We start from the raw sequence: 23,362 nt of genomic DNA on the forward strand, positions 1-23,362 counted from the left end.
AGGGCTGGTCTGTCATAACGTTAATTAAAATTCTCTGACAGGCCATATTTTTCAACTGTTGAGTATTTATTATAGGAATGTGTGGCAAAGGAAAGGAAATCACTTAAGCACCAGGGACAGTTCCTCAGGCTCGGGCTCACTTTGGACCTGGAAAAATCTGAGCACATCTGTATAATGACTGGCTATGTTGGCGATGTTGGGATCTTCAGATAAGCTAAGTTAAGCTCATAATAGAATTAAGATAGATGTAATGAAGATGTATAACTTATGTTAATAGTAATTAGATTTGTTATTTACAAAGCCAGACGTGATGGTCATTTGTATCACAATCTCTATTTACTGAAGATTAAAATGTAATCACTGGGTATGTTAATAAGAAAAAATGATATATTAGATTATGTATATATACATACACCATAAACAATATGATTAGAATACCCACTAGCAGGTGTAACAGCAGTCCTTACAGTATTTGTATTGATGTGAATGTATTTTCTATGTATGTTTACCACTTAAATAGGTACTGTTATGGAGACATATTGAAGGAGCAAGTGAGTCATAAAAAATGGGACTAAACAGGGATTGCTAGGTCAGTAACCACAGCTCTCTTGTGTAAAATTTGGGGTAGAGCCTAGAGATAACAGCAATCAGACAGTGAATGAATTAGCAGCCATGGCTACGTGTACCAAAAAGGAAACTGGAGGGATGTCACTGAATATGGAGCACACAGCTTTTAGCTGAGTAACAATGAATGTCTTGGTACAAGCAATATATTAATTGAAAATAAAGAGTCAGATCCAACATTTCATTGTGAAAGCGGAGCTACGTTATTTTAGGCTGAAGCTAAGATGTGGGAAATCTGTCCAAAGCAGACAAGCAAAGTCGGTCACAACAGCTGGCAGGGCAAGGCTGTCCTGATAGCCTTAAGCAGAATAGATCACTGGCTGAATGCTTCCAATGGAAGAGGGCCATAATGGCTCTTTTGAATAATCTATGCAGAGTCAGCTGGACCACTGTAAGATGTTGCCATAAGAACATAAGTTTTATCAAATGTTTTTTTTTTTAATTAATTAATACAACAATATCTATAATATAAATTACAACAAAAGTCAAAACAAGAGCAGGGAAATATAAGAAAATAAAGAGAAGCAGGTGGAATCTAGCCTGGATTTTTTACACTGAGAATTGCACTGAATTTTTCAAGCTGCCCATGGGATTTACACTGTATGTGTTTAGGCTAATCAAGCAGCATAGTTCTGCAAACTGTGTCTAGGTTTGCTGATTATTTATTATTCTGCTGTGTTGATGGGAACAGGAAACACTCATCTTATGCAATCAGGGCAAAATTGTAAGTTCATTGTACTTTAGTTTAAAAAAAAAAAAAAAAACAACTATGAACCTTGTAGTGTTGGAGTTTGACTTCTAAATTAACTGGAAACACACTCATCCACACACTGGCTGCACAACAGATTAGCAAAACATATGTGTTATATTCATGGAATTTGAATTGATAGAAAATGCATTTACATTCAAATATGCACTTCTGATTGTTCACCTGCCTGGTTATAGGAGCCATTTTGGATTTTTTTGCATAAGACTCAGAAAATATTGTTTCCATAGCAACAGCAATTTGATGAATGTTTCAGAGCCAGTTGTGATCAACACTCAAAATTAGATGTACTGTCCCCACACAAAACTATGCTGATTTACATGCCAATATAATGGGAAGTCTATGGAAGCAACGTTAGGCACACCAAAAAAGGAATATTATGACATTCCTTTGCAATTTACATTATTTATCCAAATATGCATTTTAATAAGAGCTGAATTACTGGGCAGCAGAATGGAGTTGTGGTTGTAGAGACAGCTGCAGTGTCCTTGAGCAAGTCTGTGTTTGTCTGATCATCTGAAAATTGAATGTGATGCAAATTGTCTAAAAGATTCAGGTTTACCTATAAGACCTTTGCAGTGTGAAAGAATATAATGATCCATCTTTGTGTAAGTTTTTAGACAGATGTGGTTGTTTTGCCAAAATATGCAGTGCAGTTCATGTGCTGGATTCCAGCTCATATGCAGTCAGTTAAAAAAAACAAAAAAACAAACAAACAAAAAAAAAAAACAATAACCAGCACAGAATGGCCACCAAAGTCTACTGCAGCAGTGGTCCCATGGCAAGGGCAGCCACACACATAAATAACCTGCCACAGGCGTCACTTAAGATGGAGCCTAAATCACACTGCACTCGACTCCATCACAGCACTCCATCAGCCTGGCCTCCAGATCAGCATAGACTGCTTTAGTTGCTGTTTCCCCTGTGATTGTGAAGCCTGTTCCTTATTAATGCCTACACTTATTTGCATAAATACTGCAATAATCAAGCTATAAATTCTCTCTAATCTACAGCAGCATTTATCTCATCAAAACAAACTCTTACTGATGTAATATACAGGCAACAAGACAGATAAAATCACAGACTTTACAGATGCAGTAATAGATTTATATTTCTGTCTAGTCCGCCGTGTGTCTCTAAATCAGAGTGTCAACCTGTTCGTATCTATTTCTGCTGCAATGCAATAACTGTTTTATCATCTCTCGAAGCGCAGTCACGAAACAAAACAAATGACACATCACTCCTCCCTCTGACCTCTGTTAGAGCAGCACATTACTGGACACTTCCTCTTCACTTTTATCCCTCCAACTGTCGTGCGAGTCAAAGCTCTAGGTGATAAGACTCATGACCCCATTGTGCATGGGCTCCAGCCAGGGTATCCTCCCTGCTGATCTGACTCACTCATACAAATGGGTCACCCACAGCCCATCTCACACTTTGACTGATATTGCTGCAACCTCTAATAGCAACACTGGATTATAAATAAAACAACATCCATAGGTAAAAGTGATGATTTATTGACTTACCATCGACCTCTACTGTTCTGAACTGATAAATTTCTCATTTCTGTTCTAGTCGTGTCATTGGCTTTGGTCATAATCTCTGTAAATTCATTTATGACTTAAATGACTTGTACATTTGCACACGGCTGCACTGATAAACTTGTCTAGCCGGTAAAGGTGTTCTGACGTGGCCTAATTATATCAGTGCTATAGAATCTATTTTTAATGATAATAACTGTGGTTTGCACTGATTATAACAGTAATCACCTCACCCACCTTTTATCACACAGGATGACACATCACTAACCCCCACATTCATATTTCAGGCCTACCAACACAGACAGAGGGCACCAGAGAACACCTCCTTCTTAACAGCAACTGCATGCCAAAGTATGAATTGACTGTTGCCATCTGCAGTCTTAAGCAGGGAACTGGTCTCCTAATACTGAGGACTACTATTTAGGACAAAAACATTACCTGCCTTTTATATAAAAAAAATGAGATCAGATGCTTGTCAGAAAGTATATGCACATGCACATACACATTTTGAGACAGATCTGAAATGGACTTCCTTGGATTTTATAGCAACCAAATGTAGACAACACTGAGCAAATCCATATAATCTGGTTAAAATATGCTTAAGCAGCTTGCGCCAATCTCTCAGAATATCCATTTTTAATATTCTAATCCAGTACTCAGCAGAGAAACACACTTACTGGATCAATACACTGCTGTCTACTAGTCTAACTCAATGCAAACAAAAGCAGGGACAAGTAATTTATGATGACGCTCAAAGACTATGAAATAAAAGCACTGCACAAAGAATCTGTGATGATGTATAATGGGGTGCTTAATTGCATATCTCATCAAGACCAGAAGTCATCATCTGAATAAGGTTGTGCTGCTACTTAACTGTGGAGAGGAGAAAGTTTTTCAGTGAGTGATGAGAGCACTGTGAAAGATTCCAAGGCTACAAGAGCTCTTATTGGCACCTAACAAAGATGCTGGTGGTCAAGAAACTCCTAACCTCCTCAGCCTATACTGTACTGTACATATATAGACAATTCTAACAATGTGCACAGTCAATTCATTGATTTTCTGGTCTGGCCTGTGTTTGTTCAGAGTCATGCTGGGACTAGATGCACTGTTGTCACCAGTTCATCGCAGGGCCAGTCAGTACACCTTACCTGCATGTTTTTGGACTGTAAGAGCAAACCTTAGCATGATAGCCATTTAACATCACTTCTTTCGTGCTATTTGAATCATTGAACAAATATGTCTGTGGCTTTTCACACCTGCCCCCACACACTACATTTACCTACAATACTGTACAGAGAAAGAAATGAAATACATAAATAAAAAAAATTACAGGGTGTCCTGCAGAGCAAATTGTTTAACTGTAAAATTTCCAATTTTACCTTCAAGCAAACAGTGTAATAAAGAAATTACACTATTGCACACCAGTGTCCATGTTTATCACAGCTGCGTTGCACAACACTTTCAGAACTATGAGCAACACCAGTTCTAAGCATGTGGCTTACCGGGGAGAAGAATTGATGGCCAAGTATTACAGCGATACTCAGCACACATGAATGTAGCCACAGGTGCACTGCTTATTTCCACTGACCTACTTCTGATTCTTTTAAAGCACAAGTAACCAGAGGACCTTAAGGCTTTTTACTATAGTATTACTAGTTTTGCAAAGTGCCTGAGTGGTAAAGTGAGTAGGGATCATTGCTGTACCACCTATCCAACATAACATATAACTGTATGGAATTTCATATTCCAAATGTGCCAGATTACCACTTCATTAGATTACTGTTTTATTCTATATGGTAATTTCAGTTAAGCTTGAAACTCAACTTGAAGTTTTATTGATATCCTGGAACTATAAGATGTACACTATCTATCCAAATACGCTGGATGTGAGCAAATGTGCTTGCATTTCTAATTAGTAATAATAAGTTAATCCATTTCAAAGGCAGACAGCAAAGGGAAACTTGCAGGCATCCACTATGATGGGAATTGCTTCCTGTCATACAAATTCATGGGGCCCTTACACATGAGTCTCCTGCAGGACTACAGACTGAAAGCCCTGTGTGGTCACAGTGAAGAGCAGACTATGCAATTTGGCTTTAGGCCTTTACTAATCCTGACAAAGCTATTATTTGTCTGCTTCTGCAATGTGAACTGCAGGCGCATCGCCTTTATTTAGTTTTCAATTTCCAAGAATTAGTACAGAGTGTTATACAGAGAAACTGGGTCAAAATGTGTGTATGTGTGTGAGAGAGAGGGAGAGAGATGCATGTGTGTCACATTCCAGAACCCACTTTTGATAACTTCAGTTTCATTTTTCATCACAGACACAACAGAAAGACAGATTAAAAAGCTTTATTCAAACTAGCATGATCAGGCAGAACATTTAAGCCAAATAGGCAACATCAAAATCTGACAATTAACTAGACTTGAAAATAAAGCAAGGCCATTCTCTCCCATACTATCTTTGATCCACTAAGTGGGATGGAGCTGGATTACGTTTGATGCAACTCTCAAAGCATACTGTACAATCTGACTGGCAAATCAGCAGAGGAAAAAAACTGAGCTATGTACACAAATTAGAAATAACACATTTTTACTTTACCAAGCACAAGCACCTCCTGTGCCATTCAATCACAGTGAATACAGAAGATATCAAAAAAGTCTACTGTATAAAAAACACAAAGTATAAAGCAGTTCCATTTACAATAAATGCATCTACTGGTTCTAAGTAGAACACCTGTTCTGAAACCAAAAGGCTGAGTCCCTATTCAACAACTCCTCAACAATTTAAGGTGGTATTTTCTCATGGGGATTACTGTAATTTGTAATACTGTATAAAATGCCATTATTTCATTCAACAACAGTCACCTATATCTTTTACAATGTGGAAGGCACGCAAGGAGCTCATCATATGTCTAATTTATTCTTTCTTTAAACACTGTTGGAATCAGCCAGTTCAGGCAATGACTGCACATAGAACATGTACTCCACAGCAAGAGATCCCTCATTAAGTGACATCTTTGGTCTGACAGACAGACAGCCAGCTGTGTTTGTGTCTGAGCAGCCTGGTGTGACAGTGAGAGAGGAAAAGAGAGGTTAGATTTCACCAACTCAGAATATGTTAACTTGATACATCCGAATACTGCGATCACATTTAGATTCAGTGCATATTTCAAAGTGCTGTCATCTGCTCAATACCTTTTATGCACTCCCTATGTGATCAGCAGTGTTTTTTTTTTTAACTTGCAGAGTCAGCACTAGAATACTGTAACTATATATAACACCATGTTCCCCCTCTCGCAATCCAATATCTTTTCTCTAACCAATTAGATTTAATAATTTAGCACCCTAATGAGTGCTCCTAATAAGCTCCTTGTTTTTAAGAAATCAAAGTCCTGGGCTTCACAGTAGTGCAACAGCGCTACCTTTGAGGTCAAGAAAAGTACTTTTGTTTCAGGTTAACTCATATGTACACTATCAAAACAACATCATATGCACTAAACTACAAATATGCAACACAAAATGCCTTTAAAGAAGCTCACAAAAGCAGCATTAAAAGTTAATACATAAAATATCTATAAAAACATGAATATTCATCAAACAACACCTTGCCGTATATTCCCTTGTACCATGGCAAAGCTAAATACATTTTAATATTCTTGCTCTTTTCAATAAACAGAGTATTTATCATTACAAAATATTTTTTTTTTATTTCCACTGTAATTGTATTTTTTTAAATTGATGAATATAATTTGCACTGAATAAATGCAGTTAAAGGAGCTATTTGTAAGTTTTCTCTGCCACCAAATATGTTTTTGAGGGGTGCTTCTGGTGGTGATGGTCACTTGCCAAGAGCTCCAGCCATTGTTGCGTTTACAGCACAAGAGGTTAGAATACACCCTCTGAGTAGTGCTAGTTCTTCAAGGCAGTCTGGACACTGCAGTGAAGCAACATCAGAAAGTGATGGGCTGGCCTAGCCAGGGCTAGCTGGTTAGCATGCTAACTTCAGTCGAAGAAAACACTGGCATTGCTTTCCACAGCTGGAGATAGTTCTTTTAGAGTAAAGAAATTAAATTTGATACTGAACCCCCACAATGTTTTCTTCTAGATTGGTGAGTTAACAGCTGTTACTGCTAACATTAGCTATGTTGCAATAGCAAAACTTACATATAGCACCTTTAATATTTGAATTACCAGTTTTATCAGCCTGGGAAAAGTCAGTTACAATTAAGTTGAGAAGATAATAGCTTATATTTGTGATAAGCAAAAACTTGTCACAAAGAGAGGTGACTTGTCATTTGACCCTGTTTTTGAAAAATATGGTTTATCTTGTTTAAATGTTTTACCTGGTGCCCATCCTGGCCCCACCACAGTTTGTGATGTCAGAGTGCCACTGAATAAAAATTTGACCTGAGGACACACCTCCCTCATGCACCCTCGCTCACTCAATCCAACAAGAACAGACAGCCTGATACAGTTAAGACATATGTTTTTTTCCCTTGGTGGGGGGGGGATCAATATTGCAGTGTTGTTGTGTCTCCCTAATACTGCCAGATAATTATGTATGTGCCCAGTCAGATACTTTACGACAGCACAGATGTGTATAAAGTATAAACTGCACACCTGATGTTGTGATGAAGGTGTCAAAAACCTACACAGTATCTACAATCGAATAAAGAGAGAAATGGTGTCTCCTATGTTTGTATATTTGCTTGTTTTTTTTCATTTTCCATTTTTCTTTTCTTTCATTCTCTTTTTGTCATTTTCACACATTCATCACTGTTGAGTACAACAAACATTGTAAAAAAAAATCAAAAATTCAGTCATTTTCATTTGAGAGTTACTAGTTGACAGTAGAAATGTTCTATTTTAAAAGAAGAAAAAAAAAGAAAAACACCTAGTGCAAAGCCAGAATCAATGACATAACCAGCTACAGTTCATTATTTATGGAAGAATATATTCACCCTGATTCATGTGTGTATTTATAATTAGACGTGTTTTGAATGTTTGCTTGAGAAATGTTGCATGATGGCAACTTAGTATATGGTGATCTACTGATGGTTTCTAGAACGACAGCACACAGCGTAAACCCTGGAGAGAAGGCAAATTTGTCCACTGAGGAGCTTCAAAGCATTAAGGAGGAGGGGATGATTTACTATATGAGGCCACTCTAGCAATGTCCAAGATATTCTGCCATAAATGATTTCAATTCTACGTCCAAGTATTTTTGAACATGTTGTAGAATCATGCAGATTCATGCTTAAAAGAGAAAAAAGGTAGAAAGCTGAGGTGATTAGTGGTTTGATGTTTGTTATGGGGGGATTGGAGGAGCTAGAGAGAGAGAAGAGTTGGAGCAGAGCGACTGAGGGAGGACAGTTGTTTTACATCTTCTTTGTGAGTCACAGGGAAGAATTTCAGGCAGAGACTCCCACGAAGAGATGATTATATCATGGCAGTTCTCTTCTGGGTTCCTGCTGAGAGACGGAGCATAAAATTAGCAACAGCGGAAATTCTACCTAAATATAAACTTATAGAAAGTCCCCACTCATGCAACAGTGGATCGTGACTGGTTACTGCCACCATCGTTGACATGTCATTGGGCTTCAGGGACATTTAAATACAAGGGTAAATCAACACCTTGTTCCTATATTGTGTGTATATTAGGTGAAGTTTTGCTGTTTTTTCAAATCAGTGTTTTTGAGTATTCACAGTTTTCAGCAAATCATCCATAGAAATCAGTCAGACTAACATTCAGAGCTAAAATAAAATATGACATAGCCATAGACTACTACTGGGAAGCAGAAGGTGTAAATAAAGCATGCACAAGCAGGCATCACAAAGTGCTATTTGGTATTTGGTGGGCCAATATTACAGCTAAAGAGGGGAAAAGGAATAGGCTCCATATTATTGTAGGGCATTGCCCACAGATTTGGTGTAGCTTGTGTGCAGGGATGTGGACTCAGTTGATGCATTCACCGCTCACAGGTACCTTACACACTGACAGCCTATTCAGGACAATTCACTCTTTAATCCCTTTTTTGTCTATTTGTGCCATCACTTTGCCCTGAATGTCTGCCAAGCTAGCCAGATGTGCACACCACAAATCTGACCAGCAGCCAGTTTTATTCTAATCTCAGCTCTCAGTATAAGCTGATAGGTTTTCTCACTTGAGAGACTGGCCAATTTAAATTTTAGTGCTCACAATAGTATTGCATTGGAGCAGTGTGTTGGATTTGTGAGGGACAGAACCTGACTGGAAATATCTGATTCTGCTCTGTTTTATCAGGAAAATGTGTTTACTAGGATTACACTAAAAATTTGCATTGGGAACTGTGACAAGTTTATCAAACCATTTTTTTAGCCAAACCAAACATGTATACCAAATAGAAAAATATAGAAAATGTCTACACAAGTATAGTGGCTCTACAGAATGTAGTTAGCAACCAGCATACCTCCAGTTGTAGAATGGACTTCCTTTCATTTTGAGTACTTAAGAACAGAAAAAAGAGACAAGTTCAGTGGTACGTGTGAAACTCAAACTCACTCTTGCAATAGAAACACATACACACGCCTCACTCTCTCCATATGCACCTGTGCATTTATGCATACTCATAATGTTTAATCTCTCAGAGCATCACTTGTTTCAGTTTAGTCTGCAGGTCCAGCTGTACAAAAAATAAACAAACAACATCTGGATCAGTATCAGCACTTCTACACTGATTACACTCTACTGTGTGCAGGAGCACTGCCAGTAATTATACAGACCCCCAGCACTATGCATCTCATTTAGCACAGCGATACGTCTTGTCCTTGAAGAGAACCCCTCCATGTCTGGGCTTCTTTGATGTACTCCCCCCACTCTTACCCCTACTAGTTATGCTCTGCTTGTGTGTTATGCATCTGCTATAAATGACCTACATACTACATAAGACATCGAACAGTGGCACATTTTCAGTTTGGGGTGGGTGGTATTTGTTTGGCCTAATTATGCATTGAAAGTGCTGATAGCTTGCTCTGGAAATACACAGATAATGAACATCAGCATGACTATGTTCTTGTCTTAGTTGTGACTAACTGACCAGATGTTTTTTTTCTGTTGCCTTTGAAAACAGGTGCATGACTGTCAATTATATATTTTAATTTATAAGTGTAGTATGTCAAGGAAATAATTTGACCCAATTCAGTATTTTTACTCACAAAAAAAACAAAAACAAAACAGTGAGCTTTCTGTACAGTTCAGTAGTTTACTCCAGTGGTTCCCAGCTGAGGAGTCAGGTGTTTTTTGTGTAAAATGTCAATCTAAAAAGTAAGTAGTGACTATAACTGTCAGATAAATACAGTGGAGTGAAATGTACAATATTTCCATCTGAAATGAAAAGTAGAAAGCTGCAAAAAATGAAAGGACTCAAGTGAAAGTACTTTAGTGCAGTATTTGACCAGGAACCAGTCATAACTGTACTTAGGTGCAGTACTTCAGTAGATGTACTTAGTTACTCTCCTCCGCTGTAAAATTAAAAGCGCACAGATATCTACCAAAGACATTCAACTTGAAGATAATCTCTTTACAAGTAACTGCCCAAAACTGATTAACAATGATTAAAAATGATTAATAAAATCTGTATAAAATAACCAGGAACATGATATTTATCTACCAACAGAATTGCCTTTCTAATGTTACATATACCTATTTCAAATGAATGTATAACGATAAGTGATTTATAACAAACTTGCATTCACAGAAAATACAACAAAATATATGTTGGGTTTCTTGGGGGGGTGGGGTTGGCACTGTGTGCTCAAAGTATAGCAAATCATTTTTCAGGTCCATGGCAATGGCAAAAGCTGTCATTTAAAATAATGTATCGTATATTCATCAGTCATGACTAATTACACTGAATCGCAACCAGACCTAGCTACCATTTCATTTATACATACCTCCAGTGTTGATGCTCTGGAGTCTGAGGTCTCACTTATCCCTGTGCTTCTGGGTATACTGGACACAAAATACCCAGCTCCTTTAGGGATTATGGGCTGTCTCACCACCACTTTGCCTTTCCTTGTCTCTGCGAGGAACAAACTGTACCAGTAGGCATCGCTGGAGATCAGGGTGGAATCTGCAATGGTGGAGCTTCTCTGGCTGATCACGCTGTTCCTGCTGACTACGCTGTTCCTGTTGGCTGGGGGGATCTTGATGGCCTTTGGCTTTGGTTTTTGACACTTCAGCACGATAATAACCAAGATGGTTATCAGTAGCAGAAATGACACAGCTCCTAAACCAATTACTAAGTACAAGTTTAGGTCTGTGAAGACGTCATAGTCTAGTGGCACCTCTGTAGTCTCTAAAAAGGGCATGACATGCTCTACTGTTGATATTTTGATGGTGACAGTGGCTGACAGAGCAGGTTCACCATTGTCTTTGGCAACAATCACGAGCCTTTGTTGTCTTGGGTCTCTGTAACTGAACATTCTTGTTGTCCGGATCTCTCCATTATACTGATCCAGGCTGAAGAGGGATGCGTCACTGATCTGGAGGAGTTGGTATGTGACCCTGGAGTTCTGCTCAGAATCTGCATCAATGGCAATCACTTTGGCGACCAAGTGCCCCTTATCTGTGGACCTCGGTATCACCTCCTCTACAACAGAGCCCTGCGCCCGCCAAGGTGACACTATGAGAGGAGTGTTGTCATTTTGGTCCAGAATGATGATGTGAACTGTCACATTGCTGCTCAGTGGGGGGACACCAGAGTCTCTAGCCTCGATGTGAAAAAGGAAATCCCTCTCTCTCTCATAGTCAAAGGTCTTCAGGGCATAAAGATCGCCGTTCTCAGGGTTGATGGAGAACAGCATTGACATAGACGTGTTAACAATCTCCTTCTCCATTATGAAATAAACCAAGTACTGGTTCTCATTGAGATCTGGGTCAAACGCACTCAGAGATGTCAATAACGCCCCTGGTACATTATTCTCCACAACATGGATTGTGTAGAAGGACTGAGGGAATGTGGGTGCATTGTCATTGATATCCAGAATCTCTAAAGTGATGGTCTCGTTTTCAGTTAAGGGTGGCGAGCCTTTGTCTGTCACCCTTAGCGTGATGTCATATTTGCTTATTATCTCTCTGTCTAGTGGCTTTGAAACCAGCAGCTCAAAGTAACCCTCTGAGGATCTGTTGAGCATGAATGGTAAGGTTTGTTGCTGATTCAAGGTGAGCTCCACTTCCCCATTGACTCCAGAGTCCCTGTCGCTGACGCTGACCACTGCGATCAGTGTCCCTACAGAGACATTCTCAGTCACTAAACTTTTCAGAGACTTGACGGTCACCTCAGGGTAGTTGTCGTTCAGATCTGTGACGAACACCGTCACTTTGCAGTGTCCTGACAGTGGGTTCGCCCCTCTGTCCTGAGCCTGTATGTGCATTTCAAAACTCTGACTCTCTTCGTAATCGATTACCCCTTTTACCTTGATCTCGCCTGAGTTTGGATCAAGTGAGAAGAGCTCTTGTGTCTTCTCTGAGGTGTACAGAGTATATGAGTATATTAACTGGGCGTTTGTGCCTTCATCCAAGTCTGATGCGTTTAAGGTCATGACCACTGTCCCTGCAGCCGAGTTCTCTGAAACGTTGACTGCAAACACCGGCTGACTGAACAGGGGGGCGTTGTCATTGATATCCAGAACGTTAATAATGATGCTGGCTGTGCCGGAGCGAGGAGGCACCCCTCCATCCACAGCGGTTAAAATCAAATTATGAACTGCATGCTCCTCTCGGTCCAAATTACCATTGAGGACTAAATCGACATATTTGGAACCATCGCTGCCAGTCTGTATATCGATGATAAAGTATTTGCTCTCACTGAGATAGTAGGTCTTGATTGAATTCGCCCCCACATCCGCATCCACGGCGTTTGTCAATGAAAATCTCTCACCGGGAGGGGTTGCCTCCGAAATGTCCAAGGGCATTGTCTTTCTGCGAAACACAGGAGCGTTGTCATTTATGTCCATGATTTCTAGCTCGATATTAAAAATGCGAATGGGGTTTTCAAGAATGACATCCATTTTCAGAAAACACGAGGTTGTTTTAGTCATGCATATGCTCTCCCTGTCTATCTTCTCGCGGATTATCAGCTCCCCTGTCTCTTTGTTGATGTCAAGGTAGTTTTTGCTGTGAATGACATCGAGCTTTGCTCTGCGCTGCACCAAACTGCGAACATCCAGACCCAAATCTGTGGCCAGATTGGCAACAAAGGAGCCCTCTTCCATCTCCTCCGGAATAGAGTAACGAGTGATGGAAAGCGCAAATCCCCATAGTGCAGTGAATGAAAAAACAGCTACGATCAATCGTGTCCGTAAAGGTGCCATGATAATCGCCATCATTATGGTATTTTTAAAGATAGAAAATGAATCAGATCCGCCCTTACGATCAGGTTGTCTTGATGATGGGGGGCGCCGGTGTCATTCTTGCTTCCACGAGTTGTAGCTGTAGCTGCAGTAGGCCATACACAGTACAGTACCGCTGGAGGAGCGGGGCTCTCACAGCAATGCTCCGCAGGGGCGTACGCAGCATCTGTGTAGCCCGAGTGCCCGGGTGGCCTCACTGAAATTAAGGGGTGCGCATATGGAAAGTCTGGCACGTGAATTTCCAAAATAGAAAAATAGATGTTTTGATCCATCACTTTGTGCAGTAACTTGCAACTATAAGACTACCATTATAGGTAGCAGATATGACATAAATCATTATTCATTCATTATCTGTACTGCTTATCCTTAGAGGTCATGGGGGTACTGGAGCCAATCCCAGCCAACATTCTGTGATAAACAGGGTACACCCTGGACAGGTCGCCAGTCCATAGCAACATATATAGACAAACAAGCATTCACACTCACATTCACGCTTATTTAGAGTCATCAATTAACCTAACCTGCATGTGTTTGGATTGTGGGTTCTCTCTGGGTAATCCGACACACAGACACAAAGAGAACATGCAAACTCCACACAGAAAAGCCTGGGCAAACTCGGGTTTGAACTCTGAACCTTTTTGGGGGGGTGGGGGGGGTGATATATTCATGTCTTTCTACTGCAAAAGACTCTTGTTATATGGCTGATAATGATATGACTTAGAATAATTAGCAAAATAATACCACTATGTATGTAATTTGGTATTTAAAATATGGTCTTTATCTACATGTATTAAGAAATTTACATACACCAAAAGTTCAATTTTCATTTTTCACCTCCATCTTGTAAGCTATTCCTCACTCACTCCTTAAATCTTATCAAAGAAAAAGACAGCCATGGAGTTTTAAGATGCACCTGAATGTATCCTCAGCAATAATAAGAAACTGTATTAATTTTTTGTGTTGCAGTGACCAAAACTAAAGAACCTACCATGGCCGTGCAGACTGTTGTGGCCTGTGCCATAACCTAAGCAGCCTTACTCCCTGTCATTAGCTGTGGCTGCTGAACAAATTTTAATATGCTTGGTTTGCCAAACTAAAGGGATTGTGAAGTAACATGAGGTGAGGACAATCCTCAACATTCCTATGCTTTAGCTCCATCTGGTGACAACTCAGGGAAGTACAGGAAGCCCTGGACTTCATTCACCATACTCAACACACACACACACACACACACACACACACAGAGAATATCAGTTGAAAATACATAAATAAACACAATATAAAAGTTATAAAATGTTGCACATTTTATTGAGTGAAATAAGTATTTTATCCCCAACAACGCACCCAGAATTCTGGATCCCACAGATTGGCTGGTGCCCATGTGGCACACAGCTGTGCACAATCAATCAATTACCAATACTCCTGATCTTAACTCATCATGCATATAAAGCACACCTGCTCTAGGAATCAGTTTCTTACATTCCAATCTCTATAGCACCATGGCCAAGACCAAAGAGCTGTCAGCAGTTGTAGACCTGCACAAGGCTGGAATGGGTTACAAAACCATCAGCAAAAGGCTTGGTGAGAAGGTGACAACTATTGGCACCATTATTCGAAAGTGGAAGACACACAAAATGACCATCAACTGCCCTCGGTCTGGAGCTCCACGGAAGATGAGTGAGGATGATGATGAGAAAAGTGAGGGAGCAGCCTAAAACTACACGTCAGGAGCTTGTTAATGATCTAAAGGCAATTGGGACGTCAGTCACCAAGAAAGCAGTTGGTAACACACTGCACCGTAATGGACTGAAATCTTGCAGTGCCCGCAAGGTCCCCCTGCTCAAGAAGGCACATGTACAGTTCCGCCCTAAGTTTGCCAGTGAACATCTAAATGACTCAGAGAAGGCTTGGGAGAAAGTGCTGCGATCAGATGAAACCAAAGTTAAGGTATTTTGCATCAACTCGACCCACTGTGTTTGAAGCAGGGGATCAAATAATTATGTGTGTTTATATATATATATATATATATATATATATATATATATATATATATATATATATATATATATATATATAAATTTTTGCTGTTTTTGAATGGCAAAGAAGTAATATCTAACCCTGCTAAGATGTCAACAGCTCAAGGAGTTGAAATTGCAATAGTCTAACCAAGTAAGTATTTAGGTATGACTATTGATCAGAACTTGCCATTCAGATCAAACATTGAAAACATTGTTTCCAAGCTGAAATTAGAACTAAGTCTCTTTTTTTGGATTAAATTCTGTATCTCCCTTCAGGCAAGAAAACACTTGATTTTGGCAATGTTTTTACATTTATTGAATTACCCAGAAGCCCTGTGATAGACTGGCGACCTGTCCAGGCAGTGCCATGCCTCTCGCCCAATGTCAGCTGGGACAGGTTCCAGCCCCCCCACGACCCTTAAGGATAAGCAGTATAGATAAGGAATAGATAGACGGTGCCCGGTACCTATTGAAGTTAGATACTGTGTACCATTATGCTTTATGTTTTATGGCTGGCTGTGGAAATCTTGCACACCACTTTATCCCATATGCTGCTGCTAAGTGGCCAACTCTGTATGGTTGATTTTTATATATAAATATCTATGTACATACTTGTGTAAAAACAATAATCAGTATGGCTGCTTTCACAATATTCTAACAATATTGGTCCTCCAATTTAGAACAGAATTTGCCTTTAAAGCCTTTAAATATACTACCCCTTCTTCCTGCCCAGAAGGACCTGAAACAGTCAGTGCTGATTACTGTGGGGGAATTTACATCAATTTTGAAGGATTAAGGAAATTACTCTTGGTCAATGTGACCCCTAAGCTTTCACTGAAATATTGAAAATATTTACCTGTTTATGCATCATAACTGTATCTTTGTTTCTTGGCCAGGTCACTCTTGAAAAAGAGAATTTAATCTAAATGAGACCTTTACCTGGTTAAATAAAGCATTATAATAAAATAGATCAAAAGTAATGAGATGCAGAATTACAATACAACAAATATTATGTAGGACTACTATAGGGATGCAAATGGAGAATTCCAACACTCATACAGTGTACACATACTATATGGGGGATGGTCAGTTTCCACAGAAGAGTTTATCTGTGAGGGAAATGCTCCCTCTAGTGGAAATAAAAGGGAAACTCTTCTGTTCGACTGGACTTGGGGAGGCTTTGAATTGTTGGGTGAAAAAAGAGAGAGATGAAGAGAAATAAAGCAACACAAATTGGACTCTGAACCGATTCTACATGGCACAGAAGCAGGACATATGCTGTGCGTCTCTGCTTATAGCACAAGGGACATATTATGTTGGCTAAGCTGTGCTATTTTTGGTACTGGTTGTGATACAGTCAAAGATAAATCTTGGCTTGATTATCTGTAATTATTGGCAGGATGAGACCTAGTGGGTATATCTGGATTTGTTTATTTAGTCCTGTCAGTCTCTAAATAGAAATAAATAACTTTATTTATTTTTGCTTAAATCCACCTAACTCCATCTTCAGAGAGTTCAAAATAAATCCCAAACTGGCTCATGGTGTAGTTCTTTTAACATGAAGTAGTTCACTGAGGCAGTCAGGCACAAGGCCAAGATTAACCCACTGGTCTGCAATAGCTCAGTTAGAGGCAATGGATCTTGGGGATAATCTCCACAGTAGTAGTTTAAAACCAAGGGTTTACTGACTAGAATTTCAAGAGAAAAGGTTAAATGACTCACTGAGCCATAAGTCATAACACGACAATAATAACAGCTTCTTCTCCACCATAAGCTTCATATACAAAGGCGCCCGTGTCATGGAGTGAGGATATGACTGGGCTCTTGCCTTCGACTTCTAGATTTAGAGAGGCTCAGATTGGGCAGTGAGATTGATAGGTGGCTTCCCCAAATATGACTCCATGCCTTACACCTCTGACCCCCATGGAGTCAGATCTAAGAGACAGCATCATAGCACAAGTACGGCTGTTCTGTCCAAAAAAAAAAAAAAAAGAAAGAAACAACTGCAATTGCAGAGTTACAGACAGATTTATTGATATTATAACTATTAATAGACTATATACAGAGTGATTAGTAGATTAACTATGTAGGTCATCCAATGATACAAATATGAAATGTGTATTACCAGTCATTGAAATATGGCTCTTTACACTGCAGATGTTGGTGATCAAACAATCTGATGGGCCAAGAAGTGTGTGCTGTGTTGCAGTAACATCACAGGGGCAACATCATTTCACCTGTGTAATTGCCCTTCTGAATGTCATCAAGTTTGATCTGATGTGTCAGTCCAAAGGGCTACTGCACAAGTAGTAGCAGTATAATCACACCTGTGATAGTATTCCCTATCAAGCTCCCCAAAGGAACCAAGATGCACAAATTGCATGGTTACACCCTTTATTTTAATGTTCTACCTCTCTATTTCCTTCATACACAGACTCCCGTCCCAAAGTCAGTTGGGATTGGCTCCAGCCCCTCCGTGACTCTTAAGGATAAAGATAAGCAGTATCCCTGCTATCCAAGCAAGCTATGGATGGATGGATGGATAAATAACCTAAATGCACCCATGCATGACTGGATGATAGAAGATTAACTGATAAGATAACTGCACCTGTAGCACAGCTTGATCATCCAACCAAGATCTGCTTGTGAGTAACAACACCCACAAAGATTTTGAGTGTTGATTCATTCATTCATTCATTATCTACATCGCTTATCTGTTAAGGGTTGCATGGTGACTGGGGCCTATTCCAGCTGACATTGGGCGAGAGGTGGGGTACACCCTGTACAGATTGCCAGTCCACTGCAGGGCCATTTTTGAGTGCTGATATTTTTTTAAAATGCGGCAGATCTGGATAGAAACATCTGTTTTGAAGGCTATAAAATGTAAAGTTTATTGCTAGCATAGTCAGTTGATTCACAGCTTTGACATACAGCAGTGCGTTCGGAATAGCTGTCCCAACACAACAAAAAGGTGTGTTGACATAAAAGTGACTGGTATATGGACAACCTTTGCGTAATAGACTTTAAACTGCAGAAATCATTAACCTTTTAAGAGTTGTTCACTCACCATAACCTTACTGAGAGCCAGTAGCCTCAGACGAACAGATCAAATCACGTTTACCTGAGTTTGCTGCTGCCTGGAAAGAAAAACCTTTTTCCAAGTGTTCCACTTCACTGCCTTCAAACTAGACCACTTTGCTCTATAGTCTTAAAAGGCTTGACTTCATGATGCCCATCTTTGCCACTTGGAGAACCCACTATAACTCAAAGTAGACCTATTTTATTTCAGTGTTTACAGAAATGAAAATACACTTGTTGCAGTGAGTGGTTTTAAATTCTGCAGTGAAAAGGAGAAATATAGTCTGTCAGCCTCCAAGAGCAAATATTCCAATGAAGAAGAAATTTATAGTTATTATTGTTATTAGAACTAGTTAATGGCATATGTATCATACACAGAATATGCAGCAGACTTGGTGTATTATTTAAACATAGCGTTGCTTATGAGACCATCATCTTTGTCAAAAGATTGTTCATAGTTTGAGATGAATCTCTTTTTCTTCCCAAACGTAGAAAAGGTGTTATACACATCCAGCTCTCCTCTGGGTGCCAGCTTCAGAGTGCTGTAGCCAGACGTGGTGCCTGGGATGTATACATTGTGCTGGTAGTCTGGTGGTTCAGAATGAGGCTGGGTGTATTTAGGGGTCCATGAGTAGTCAGGAACTGCTCCCTCTTGAAGAGACATCTTGCAGCCTGTAAAATGCGCATAAATTACAGTTTGTATCATAAGATTATTTCTGCAAAGACCTCTTATTTGCATACAGTATACTTGATCTGAATAAGGTGGTTTTAAAGGCATCTTCTTTATTTCAGCTTTTTCGCAAAAAAAGCAAAATAACTCTTGCAGGGGCTTAAGTAATCCTCATGTTGATGCATTAAAATCCCCCAAATTTTGGGGCCTGGTGGTTATCTGCTTAAGCACAGACACACACTGAGGATCCCCACCCCCCCACCCCCTCTTTCTTGTGAACAATAATAAACCCAAATTGCAGAGCTGCCACCACCTACCCTTCATATGGTTTCCCCAGGTCCAGTACTGTGGTGCAACAGAGCAGGAAAATCCGTCAGCATCATAGTTTTGTTGGCGTGAAAGAGTGCCCTCCATATTTGCCGAGCTATATCTAGAAAGATAAAGAGGCTCCATAAGTATATACATTTTTGCATGTGTGTGTGAATGCAAAGTAATTGTCCAAACTATGTCTTCACCTCTTGTATGCTGAATTGCGTTGGTTCTTGGTCCATGTCCAATCCTTGTTTGAATACCTAAGCTGCACAATTGAAACATAAAAAGCCCTTAGTGATCAGCCTAAGTAGAACAACTGCAATTTCATTCCTGTCTATATGAAGTCATGTGTATATATAATGGCAAGGTTAAAGGTATAAGATATGGGAGGCAATGTATAGCCAAAATCAGGTTGACTGAAATGCCTTTCTGTCAGTGGTTCCTATCAAAGGCCGACAGAGAATAAGTTCCATAGAGAGTCCAGATAAGTCCAACAAAGCAAAGGTTTAGTGAGAGCTGGGAAACCTGATGGGTAGCTTATGAATGCAGTTTTTACGAGACCGTTTTTTAAAAAAAGGACTGTCTACGTATTTTGTACACTGACAAATTACATAATAGGCTCACTAATGGAACATTATAACAGCTGAGGAGATACCACATCTCCTAAAAATTGCAAAATGACTCAGGAACTAATCTACTTATGGGACTAATGTGAGTTTTAACATTGATGGATAAATATACTGATGCTGTTGACTGGAGCACAAACACAGCTGTAGCAGAGTTAAGATCAAGAGACTGCTTCAAGTCTGTGAAGTCTTTTATCCCTGAAACACCCTTTATGCCTGCATCACACACCTTGACACACTGTAATAATCTGTCTAGAATGCAGGTATGCTGTCACAACATGTGGCTTGATTGAAGCTGTATTTTCCATTTGATTACTCATAGAAACTGCAAACCCATTCCTTTATCCTACAGAGGGCAAACCAGTGTTGAAGTAGTTGCATTATCATGTCTGTGATGTTCATCTGATTATTCCTCACTCACTGAATTATTATAACATTTTAACATTCCTTCTTACAAAATCCAAATTTATTAAAGAGTAAGATACAATAAATCGTAATTGTGCGACCCCTAGTGTGTAAATTTGTCCTGTAATGAGCCCTTCTGTCATTTCTAATTGAAGTGAGAGAGCAAGACGACTAGCCATAGACATTCGTGAGTGTAGTTTTGGGATAAGTGTTGTTATTAAAGTGGGTGGTGAGGTAAATAATGGGTCTGTTCTGGTGATATGTGTGTGATATTTCACCTCGTTTGGGGTTGACGCTCTGTTGTTGGTCAGCTCATTACGGTCCAGCGCGCTCCAGCCAGAGGTCAGGTAGTCTGTGCTCTTGGCGTTATTCTGTTTTACTGACATTACCGGGCTGCATGGCTTGAGGAACATGAAGTCGCTTTTGGATGATTCCGGCGTGAGGCACATTTTATAGCAATAGACCTGCGGGAGCGCGCCGTTGCTGTTTGTCTCTGCGCAACCGGACGCGCCCGTGGACATCCGAACATTTAGGTTGGACTTTTTAAAGACCTCTGTGGTGGTGGATGTCTCTGAGCGAGACCAGCAGCAGCAGCAGCACCCGCTGATGGAGGGGAGGTTGGACTCTCTGTTGGACGGTCTGCCCTTCAGTCTGCGCACTGCAACCAGGACGATGATAGCCACCAGAAATGTGAAGGAGATTGCGCCCAGAGACACGATTAAGTACAGGGTGAAGTTGGAGCTGTGATGTGGGCTTAGTGACAGGTCACCCAAATCGGGCTGCGAATCTGGCAGGCTGTCAACTACTGACAGGATGATGGAAACTGTGGCCGAGAGGGGCGGCTGACCATTGTCCTTCACCAGGATGACCAGTCTGTGCCTCGTGGGATCCTTCTCCATCAACTGGCGGATCGTCCTGATTTCGCCCGTGTACAGAGCAATGCTGAACAAGCTCGAGTCAGTTGCTTGGAGCATTTGGTAAAACAGACGCGAGTTTTGACCCGCATCTGCGTCCACCGCGCTGATTTTGGTGACAAGGTAACCGGGGTCAACCGATCTGGGCACCGCTTCGCTGGGCGCCGTGCCGTTTTGCGGAACCGGTGACACAATCACAGGTGCATTGTCGTTCTGATCCAGAATAAAGATGTTAACCGAGACGTTGTTGTTCAGAGGCGGGAAACCGGCGTCTTGAGCTTGAACCGTGATCTGAAAGTTTTTAAGTTGCTCGTGGTCGAAGGATCGCAGTGCGTAAATGTTCCCATTGTCTGAGTTAATGGACACGTATGTGGACACCGGCATTCCCTTAATGTCACCTTCCAGTATAGAATAGGAGAGGTATGCGTTTTGACCAGAATCTGGGTCCAGTGCGGTTACCGAGCAAATGGATGCTCCCGGTGCGTTATTCTCAGTCAGATACACAGTGTATGAGGGCTGTTTGAACTGAGGCGCGTTATCATTCACATCAGACACCTGGACTAAAATAGTTTTCCGGGTGAATAAAGGAGGAGAGCCCATATCTCGGGCGGTAAGGGTGATGTTATACTCTGCGACTGTCTCTCTGTCCAGAAAATCACAAGTTACTAATGTGTAGTAGTTCTTAAAGGAGGAGTGGAGTTGAAATGGAATCTGATGGGGGATCTCACAATCCACATTCCCGTTCTCACCCGAGTCCTTGTCCATCACACTGATGACTGCTATCACCGTTCCCGGGGGCGCGTCTTCCTGCACAGGTGTGGACACCGACGTCAAGATCACCTCTGGGAGATTGTCGTTTTTATCCAAAACGTTCACCAGTACTTTACAGTGAACTGCCACAGCGGAGGGCCCTTTGTCTTTAGCCTGAACATAGATTTCGTGCATCCTGGCTTTTTCATAATCTATCACTCCTTTGACTTTGATTTCTCCCGTGCGCGAGTCCACGCTGAAAAGCTGGCGCACTTTGATGGGAGCGTGGCCACTGAAAGAATAGGTGATATCAGCATTGGGACCTTCGTCTAAATCGGACGCGTTGAGTTTTATGACAACCGTGCCTTTAGGTGCATTTTCAGCCAGTCTCACTCTGTAAAACGACTGATCAAACACGGGTGCGTTATCATTTGCGTCCAAAACGGTGATATCAATTTGCGCAGTGCCAGATCTCTCCGGCGCGCCTCCATCCACCGCTGTCAGGACCATCTGATGCGCACTTTGCTGCTCTCTGTCCAGCGGGTTTTGAAGGACTAGCTCCGCAAATTTACTGCCATCGCTGCGCGTCTGTATGTCCAAAAGGAAATGCTCGTTTACACTCAGCAGATAGGTGCGGAGCGAGTTGGATCCGACGTCCAAGTCCTGTGCGCTCTCAAGCGGGAAACGAGATCCTGGCGCAGCGGACTCCGATATGTCCAGATTAAACTCGGTCCACGGGAAGCTAGGAGAGTTATCATTCACGTCCAGTATTTCCATTTCTACTCTGTAAAGCTCCAGAGGGTTTTCTATGACTACTTGCAAGTGGAAAGAACAGGACAAACTCTGCTCGCACAGTTCCTCACGATCAATTCTTTCATTGACGAATAAAACTCCATTTTCTAAATTTACCTCCACGTATTGCTTCTTGGCACCTGACACTATTCGGAATCTGCGCGCAGAGAGCTTGTCCAAATCCAAACCCAGGTCCTCTGCAATATTGCCAACAAAAGCTCCATGCTCCAGTTCCTCTGGGATTGAGTAGCGAATCTGTCCCCAGACTGCGTCCAAGAAACAAGTGAACAGCGCGAAAAGGCACACTACATGCCATTTCCCATACAGTGTTTTCCTTTCTCCTTGTGTGTCCATGTCTAGGCTGAAGCAATGCCGCAACTCACACCAAGGACTATGTCGCCTTGTGTACTCACATGGAATGATTAAAGCAGAACTGTGAAAAAATACAGTCTGGAAAAAAAAAAAAGTTGA

At 40.8% G+C, this 23,362-nt stretch overlaps 2 protein-coding genes across 5 annotated transcripts; both read right to left on the reverse strand.

Annotated features, from left to right (window-relative positions):
* Window positions 1-5,267: 5,267 nt before the first annotated feature.
* LOC108893928 (protocadherin alpha-C2) lies at window positions 5,268-13,464 on the reverse strand. Of its 4 annotated transcripts, none has more exons than XM_018692407.2 (3): window positions 10,867-13,464; window positions 9,384-9,420; window positions 5,268-8,402 (listed from the first exon to the last, which is right to left on the reverse strand). In XM_018692407.2, exons 1-2 carry the CDS (start codon window positions 13,300-13,302, stop codon window positions 9,409-9,411), a joined length of 2,448 nt encoding a protein of 815 aa, XP_018547923.1. In that variant the 5' UTR covers window positions 13,303-13,464; the 3' UTR covers window positions 5,268-8,402; window positions 9,384-9,408. The 4 variants fall into 4 exon arrangements, with proteins under 4 accessions (XP_018547923.1, XP_018547922.1, XP_018547921.1 ...); XM_018692406.2 differs by having other exon boundaries at window positions 5,268-8,405; XM_018692405.2 differs by lacking the exon at window positions 9,384-9,420.
* A 4,745-nt stretch (window positions 13,465-18,209) lies between these two features.
* LOC108894062 (protocadherin-10) lies at window positions 18,210-23,362 on the reverse strand. The gene is made up of 4 exons (XM_018692626.2): window positions 20,714-23,362; window positions 19,608-19,669; window positions 19,410-19,522; window positions 18,210-19,094 (listed from the first exon to the last, which is right to left on the reverse strand). The coding sequence occupies exons 1-4, from the start codon at window positions 23,243-23,245 to the stop codon at window positions 18,823-18,825; spliced, it is 2,979 nt and encodes a 992-aa protein (XP_018548142.1). The 5' UTR covers window positions 23,246-23,362; the 3' UTR covers window positions 18,210-18,822.

Source organism: Lates calcarifer, linkage group LG20 (assembly GCF_001640805.2).
Source record: "Lates calcarifer isolate ASB-BC8 linkage group LG20, TLL_Latcal_v3, whole genome shotgun sequence".
Taxonomy (NCBI): domain Eukaryota; kingdom Metazoa; phylum Chordata; class Actinopteri; family Centropomidae; genus Lates; species Lates calcarifer.

What these genes read in the sequence shown, in the direction of transcription:
- LOC108893928 (XM_018692404.2), bottom strand. Translation starts at nt 13,302, where the DNA reads ATGATGGCGATTATCATGGCACCTTTACGGACACGATTGATCGTAGCT. An exon ending in CCAGAGCATCAACACTGGAG is followed by an intron (nt 8,406 to 10,866) that starts GTATGTATAAAT and finishes TCCGTCTCTCAG; the next exon opens with CAGGAACCCAGAAGAGAACT.
- LOC108894062 (XM_018692626.2), bottom strand. Translation starts at nt 23,245, where the DNA reads ATGGACACACAAGGAGAAAGGAAAACACTGTATGGGAAATGGCATGTA. An exon ending in GAGCGTCAACCCCAAACGAG is followed by an intron (nt 19,670 to 20,713) that starts GTGAAATATCAC and finishes TCAATTGTGCAG; the next exon opens with CTTAGGTATTCAAACAAGGA. An exon ending in CGCAATTCAGCATACAAGAG is followed by an intron (nt 19,523 to 19,607) that starts GTGAAGACATAG and finishes TTATCTTTCTAG; the next exon opens with ATATAGCTCGGCAAATATGG.